Source organism: Nerophis ophidion, linkage group LG04 (genome assembly GCF_033978795.1).
Source record: "Nerophis ophidion isolate RoL-2023_Sa linkage group LG04, RoL_Noph_v1.0, whole genome shotgun sequence".
NCBI lineage: Eukaryota > Metazoa > Chordata > Actinopteri > Syngnathiformes > Syngnathidae > Nerophis > Nerophis ophidion.
In genome coordinates, this window is record NC_084614.1 from 15,684,878 (window position 1) to 15,692,889 (window position 8,012).

General features: G+C 44.0%; 1 protein-coding gene across 1 annotated transcript in view; it reads left to right on the plus strand.

The window, feature by feature from the left end:
- Positions 1-6,879, plus strand: part of lypla2 (lysophospholipase 2) — a 33,915-nt gene extending 27,036 nt beyond the window's left edge. Inside the window, exons 7-10 of the mRNA XM_061897218.1 lie at positions 1,434-1,507; positions 1,580-1,681; positions 1,763-1,933; positions 5,867-6,879. Coding sequence (XP_061753202.1) covers positions 1,434-1,507; positions 1,580-1,681; positions 1,763-1,933; positions 5,867-5,917 — 398 coding nt within the window. The 3' untranslated portion in view covers positions 5,918-6,879. The remainder of the gene's footprint in view (positions 1-1,433; positions 1,508-1,579; positions 1,682-1,762; positions 1,934-5,866) is intronic.
- The last annotated feature ends 1,133 nt before the right edge of the window (positions 6,880-8,012 follow it).

The window sequence follows — 8,012 nt, forward strand, 5'->3', positions numbered from 1 at the left end:
GGAATAAGCAGTAGAAAATGGATGATACACACACACACAGCCCGGCCCCCGGCCAAATGTTTTTAACCCAAAGCGGCCCCCCAAGTCAAAAAGTTTGGTGACCTCTGACCTACAGTGTCGTCCAAAAAATGGCGCCATAGCAAAAACAATAACACACCTACTCAGCGTTTGCTTGGTATTGGTACTATTTGAATTATGCCCCTCTGCAAAGACAAATCCATGTATTAGCCACACTGTTTTATAAGCCGCAGGGTTCAAAGCATAGGAAAAAGGTAGCGGCTTGTAGTTGGGAATTTACAGTATATCGCAATATAGATTTTGGACCATATCGCACATTCCTACATTCTTATGTATGTAAAGGGCTGAAATTTATAATTTATCAATTTAAATGTGTCTTAATTGATTGCAATAAAGATGCTCACAAACTTAACTGAGACGCCATCATGAAAACTATTTGCCATTTGTATGTTTAGTTGGGGGGCTTCACGGTGGCAGAGGGGTTAGTGCGTCTGCCTCACAATACGAAGGTCCTGAGTAGTCTGGGGTTCAATCCCAGGCTCAGGATCTTTCTGTGTGGAGTTTGCATGTCCTCTCCGTGAATGCGTGGGTTCCCTCCGGGTACTCCGGCTTCCTCCCACCTCCAAAGACATGCACCTGGGGATAGATTGATTGGCGCAGTGGGAGAGTGGCCGTGCACAACCCAAGGGTCCGTGGTTCAATCCCCACCTAGTATCAACCTCGTCACGTCCGTTGTGTCTTGAGCAAGACACTTCACCCTTGCTCCTGATGGGTGCTGGTTAGTGCCTTGCATGGCAGCTCCCTCCATCAGCGTGTGAATGTGTGTGTGAATGGGTAAATGTGGAAGTGGGGTCAAAGCGTTGTGAGTACCTTGAAGGTAGAAAAGCGTTATACAAGTACAACCCATTTATAACACTAAATTGGCCCTAGTGTGTGAATGTGAGTGTGAATATTGTCTGTCTATCTGTGTTGGCCCTGCAATGAGTTGGCGACTTGTCCAGGGTGTACTCCGCCTTCCGCCTGATTGTAGCTGAGATAGGCACCAGCGACCCCAAAGGGAATAAGCGGTAGAAAATGGATGGATGGATGGATGGATGTTTGGTTGGACTCCAGTGAGAGGGCAAGGCATATTGAGACAAGCAATAATTGACTCAACGCTCCCCCCAGTGGTCAAAAGGTGAAATGTGACATTCCTGACACCTAGTGACCAGTCAGTCGTCGACAATGGACAAAATCCATCCATTTTCTACCGCTTGTCCCTTTTGGAGTGGTGGGCGGTGCTGGAGCCTGCCTCAGGTGCATTCGGACCGACTATGAAAATCTTGCGCCGAAAACGGTCCTAATTGAAGCGCATTGACCAGGAGTCCTTTGTGATCTATGTTCCATTTTATCTTTATTTTTGTCTCTTCTTGCAGTCAAGGCAATAATTGAACACGAGGCTAAAAACGGCATTCCTCCCCACCGCATCATGCTCGGAGGCTTCTCTCAGGTAGGAACCTTTTTTTTTTTTTAGGCCGAGCACAGGAACTGATGCCCTTCTGTTGTGTGCGTCCTCCTTCAGGGAGGGGCTTTGTCCCTGTACACCGCCTTGACCTGCCAGCATCAGTTAGCCGGCGTCGTGGCCCTCAGCTGCTGGCTGCCACTTCACAAGTCTTTCCCCTCGGTGCTTACTATTATTATCATTACCACTTGTTGTCGAGCTAAAGTCCTCGGTCGAATCAGTTGCCGTGTCTCCACCGTGCAGGCGTCGAACGGCTACAAGAACATGCCCATCCTGCAGTGCCACGGCGAGAAGGACGAGATGATCCCCGTGCAGTTTGGCGCCATGACTTCAGAAAAGCTGAAATGCATAGTCACCCCGCAGATGATCACCTTCAAGACATACCCAGGGGTGCCTCACTCGTCCTGCACTCAGGTACGGAAAACTTCATCACGCCATTGCGGCCAGAATGTTATACTGTGTTCTCTTGCAGCTCCCTGGGCAAGATTGGATCGCCAGCTATTCAGTTTTTGTGGCGCCGCGGATTTGCGTTTGTGTTTTTTCTTTCCAAAAATATGCAGTTTTTTCTAGAAAACCCATCTCATTCACCCTAAGTCGGTAATGCTAAAATAAAACACATGTAACGATGTACAAACCCCGTTTCTATATGAGTTGGGAAATTGTGTTAGATGTAAATATAAACAGAATACAATGATTTGCAAATCATTTTCAACCCATATTCAATTGAATATGCTACAAAGACAACATATTTGATATTAAAACTGATAAACAATTTTTTTTTTTGCAAATAATCATTAACTTTAGAATTTTATGCCTGCAACACATGACAAAGAAGTTGGGAAAAGAGGCAATAAATACTGATAAAGTTGAGGAATACTCATCAAACACTTATTTGGAACATCCCACAGGTGTGCAGGCTAATTGGGAACAGGTGGGTGCCATGATTGGGTATAAAAGCAGCTTTAATGAAATGCTAAGTAATTCACAAACAAGGATGGGCGAGGGTCACCAATTTGTAAGCAAATTGTCGAACAGTTTTAGAACAACATTTCTCAACGAGCTATTGCAAGGAATTTAGGGATTTTACCATCTATGGTCCGTAAAATCATCAAAAGGTTCAGAGAATCTGGAGAAATCACTGCACGTAAGCGATGATATTACGGACCTTTGATCCCTCAGGCGGTACTGCATTAAAAAAACGACATCGGTGTGTAAAGGATATCACCACATGGGCTCAGGAACACTTCATAAATCCACTGTCAGTAACTACAGTTGGTCGCTACATCTGTAAGTGCAAGTTAAAACTCTACTATGCAAAGCGAAAGCCATTTATCAACAACGCTCAGGAACGCCGCCGGCTTCGCTGGGCCCGAGCTCATCTAAGATGGACTGATGCAAATTGGAAAAGGGTTCTGTGGTCTGACAAGTCCACATCTCAAATTATATTTGGAAACTGTGGACATGGTGTCCTCCGGAACAAAGAGGAAAATAACCATCCGGATCTTTACAGGCGCAAAGTTCAAAAGCCAGCATCTGTGATGGTAACACTTGCAAATGTTAAGTGGAAGCGTAAGAAAACAAGACAGCACAGTTATCGTTATCATGTTAAAAGTGAAATACAAATCAGAACTTAATAATAATAATAATAATAATAATGGATTGTATCGCGCTTTTCTATTAATAGATATCCAAAGCGCTCATAGAGAAGTGGGAACCCATCATTCATTCACACCTGGTTGTGGTAAGCTACATCTGTAGCCACAGCTGCCCTGGGGTAGACTGAGTTTGCGCCTACGGCCCCTCCGACCACCACCTATCATTCATTCACCAGTGAGAGCGGCACCGCGGGCAAGGTTTAAGTGTCCTACCCAAGGACACAACGGCAGCTATTTGGATGTCAATAGGCGGGGAGCGAACTTGCAACCCTCAGGTTTCTGGCACGGCCGCTCTACCCACTACGCCAGGGGTCACCAACCTTTTTGAAACCAAGAGCTACTTCTTTGGTCCTGATTAATGCGAAGGGCTACCAGTTTGATACACACTTAAATAAATTGCCAGAAATAGGCAATTTGCTCAATTTACGTTTAACTCAAAGTTATTATTTATCTTTGTGGAAACACTGATCAACTTAATGATTTCTCACAATAAATATATCATTTTTATGACATGTTTTAAATAGGTTAAAATCCAATCGGCACTTTCTTAGAATATATAACAAATTGGACCAAGCTATCCATCCATCCATCCATTTTCTACCGCTTATTCCCTTTAGAGGTCGCGGGGGGCGCTGGCGCCTATCTCAGCTACAATCGGGCGGAAGGCGGGGTACACCCTGGACAAGTCGCCACCTCATCGCAGGGCCAACACAGATAGACAGACAACATTCACACACTAGGGCCCATTTAGTGTTGCCAATCAACCTATCCCCAGGTGCATGTCTTTGGAGGTGGGAGGAAGCCGGAGTACCCGGAGGGAACCCACACATTCACGGGGAGAACATGCAAACTACACACAGAAAGATCCTCAGCCTGGAATTGAACCCAGTACTGCAGGACCTTCGTATTGTGAGGCAGACGCACTAACCCCTCTGCCACCGTGAAGCCGGACCAAGCTATATTTCTAACAAAGACAAATCATTATTTCTTCTAGATTTTCCAGAACAAAATTTTTAAAAGAAATTAAAAAAGAATTTAAAATAAGATTTAAATTTTCCATCCATTTTCTACCGCTTATTCCCTTTCGGGGTCGCGGGGGGCGCTGGCGCCTATCTCAGCTACAATCGGGCGGAAGGCGGGGTACACCCTGGACAAGTCGCCACCTCATCGCAGGGCCAACACAGATAGACAGACAACATTCACACTCACACTCACATTCACACACTAGGGCCAATTTAGTGTTGCCAATCAACCTATCCCCAGGTGCATGTCTTTGGAAGTGGGAGGAAGCCGGAGTACCCGGAGGGAACCCACGCATTCACGGGGAGAACATGCAAACTCCACACAGAAAGATCGCGAGCCTGGATTTGAACCCAGTACTGCAGGACCTTCGTATTGTGAGGCAGATGCACTAACCCCTCTGCCACCGTGAAGCCCCCAGATTTAAATTTTATTATACAGATTTTCTAAATTTGCCATAATATTTTTTATTTTATTTTAATCATAAGTTTGAAGAAATATTTCCCAAATATTCTTCGTCGAAAAAACAGAAGCTAAAATGAAGAATTAAATTTTAAAAAAAAAATTATTATTCTTTACAATAATTTTTTTTTTTTTTACTTGATTATTGATTTAAATTGTCAGTAAAGAGGAGGAAGGAATTTAAAAGGTATATTTGCATGTCTTTGGAAGTGGGAGGAAGCCGGAATACCCGCACGCATTCACAGGGAGAACATGCGAACTCCACACAGAAAGATCCCGAGCCTGGGATTGAACCCAGAACTGCAGGACCTTCGTATTGTGAGGCAGACGCACTAACCACTCTGCCACCGTGAAGCCCATGCACCTGGGGATAGGTTAATTGGCAACACTAAATTGGCCCTAGTGTGTGAATGTGAGTTTGAATGTTGTCTGTCTATCTGTGTTGGCCCTGCGATGAGGTTGCGACTTGTCCAGGGTGTACCCCGTCCTCAACCCGATTGTAGCTGAGATAGGCGCCAGCGCCCCCCGCCACCCCAAAAGGGAATAAGTGGTAGAAAATGGATGGATGGATGGAAAAGGTATATGTGTTTAAAAATCCTAAAATCATTTTTAAGGTTATATTTTTTCTCTGAAATTGTCTTTCTGAAAGTTATAAGAAGCAAAGTAAACAAATAAATGAATTTATTTAAACAAGTGAAGACCAAGTCTTTAAAATATTTTCTTGGATTTTCAAATTCTATTTGAGTTTTGTCTCTTTTAGAATTAAATATGTCAAGCAAAGCGAGACCAGCTCGCTAGTAAATACATAAAATTTTAAATTTTAAAAATAGAGGCAGCTCACTGGTAAGTGCTGCTATCTGAGCTATTTTTAGAACAGGCCAGCGGGCGACTCATTTGACCCCTGCACTACGCCTCGCCGCCCCCTAATAAACACATTACCCTTTATTATCACATGTGCTGAAAATTGTAATTTTCCTGACGGAATAAATAAAGTACTATCTAATCTAATCTAATCTAATGAACACACACAAAAGTACCGAAAATCGGCACTGTTGTGTACAGGTATCGATTCAAATGTGAAAGGGGCCCATCCCTTCGTGACAATAAGTGTTCCGTGAGACGATTACCTCAATGACAGTGTCGGGCGCATCTCGTTGGAACGTGCGGGTGTGCCTGATCAGTTGAGCGTGTGCTCTTGTCTCGCTTGCAGGAGATGCTGGCAGTAAAGGAATTCATCGAGAAGTACTTGCCTCGGATCTGACCTCGCCGCCTCGATCCGACGGTGACGCCCCCTCTTCCCCTCGTGACACTGACCTCTCTCACCCTCGATCTGTCGTTCCCCCAACAGGATACAGCCATGAGCACCCTCTCTTCCTTCCACCCACTAATTGGATATAACAAAAGTGATCTCGCTAGAGGGAAAAACACCACCTCACACGGAACATTCCTGGTGATTTATGCTTGTTTTCATCCACTGTCACCTTATTTTGATGAAGCTGTCTTCCTTCCCCTCCCCCTTGTGATGTCTTCTTAATGCCCACTCGCCTCCCTGCCATCCACCCCCATTACATTGTTTGCGTCATTGTCCGACAAGTTCGAAGCTGCGTATTCCCGCCGGTTGAGCCCATCTCCCTCCTCTGGCCACTTGGTGTCTAACCCCACTGATCAAGTTCAAAGCTTCCCAACATGGCAACAGGCGGAGAGGAACGTAACCGGCGGGTGGTTCAACAAAGTGAAGAAAGTTAACCCTGATCTGTGAGGAGTCGTGTCAGTAAACAAAACTTTTCCCAGGTGTTTTTTTTTTTTTCCTTTTCCTTTTCAATTTCCTCGTGTTCTTTAGTTTGCAAACTTGATTTGAAAAGGATGGGAGGACAGACATCCGCGTTGATTGTTGTTGACAAATCAATGAATGATCTCTGTCGCGTCGCTTATGAAATCATGCAACCTGTGTTTGCTTTGTGTCCTCGTCAACTCCTGCCTCACTTCCTTTATTTGTTTTTTTTCAGTGTGTGTGTGACAATGTCACACGTTCTCATTTTCCTCAGTTGTATGTGTTGTGATTGGTTTGAATTTTTGTGTCACGGAACTTATTTTTTGTGTTTATTTTGCCACTGTTGTCATCTCATCCTTTGTTGTTGCGTGTTTATATTGGTGATTATTCAGTAAAGTTATGTTGTTTCCAAGCACCTGTAATGCAGAATAAATGATAAGAAAAACGGTAAATGTTGAGTGAAATGTTTTTAGGGGATGAACTGAAAGGCCTACTGAAATGAAATTTTCTTATTTAAACGGGGATAGCAGGTCCATTCTATGTGTCATACTTGATCATTTCGCGATATTGCCATATTTTTGCTGAAAGGATTTAATAGAGAGCATCGACGATAAAGTTTGCAACTTTTAGACGCTAATAAAAAAAACCTTGCCTTTACCGGAAGTAGCAGACGATGTGCGCGTGACGTCACGGGTTGTAGGGCTCCTCACATCTGTGCATTGTTTACAATCATGGCCACCAGCAGCAAGAGCTATTCGAACCGAGAAAGCGACAATTTCCCCATTAATTTGAGCGAGGATGAATGATTCATGGATGAGGAAAGTTAGAGTGAGGCACAAAAAAAAACAAAAAACGACGGCCGCGGCAGTGGTATTGTTTCAGATGTAATTAGACACATTTACTCGGATAATTCTGGAAAATCCCTTATCTGCTTATTGTTTTAATAGTAGATTCTAAAGTCATACCTGAAAGTTGGATGCCTGCAATAAACGCCAGTGTCTCAGAGAGAAGCCAATGGAGGAGCCAAGATCTCAGATGCCTTTTTGACAGCGAAAGGAGGTCCCATAATCCACTGAAGTCTCCGGTAAGAGCTGACGTAATACAACAATGTTCCCATCCAAAAACTTGCTGGTTGACGTAGAGAAACATGTTCGCCTGACCGCTCTATGTTAAAGCTTCACAACAAAGAAACACCGGCTGTGTCTCGGTGCTAAAGGCAGCTGCAATCCACCGCTTTCAACCAACAGCATTCTTATTTATACTTTCCATTATTAATCGAACAAATTGCTAAAGAGTCAGCAACGCAGATGTCCAAAATACTGTGTAATTATGCGATGAAAAGAGACGACTTTTAGCCGTGTGTGGTGCTGGGCTAATATGTCCGCTACAACCTGAGACGTCACGCACACGCATCATCATTCTGCGACGTTTTCAACCAGAAACTCCACAGGAAATTAAGAATTGTAATTTAGTAAACTAAAAAGGCCGTATTGGCATGTGTTGCAATGTTAATATTTCATCATTGATGTATAAACTATCAGACTGCTTGGTCTGTAGTAGTGGGTTTCAGTAGGCCTTGAAGCGC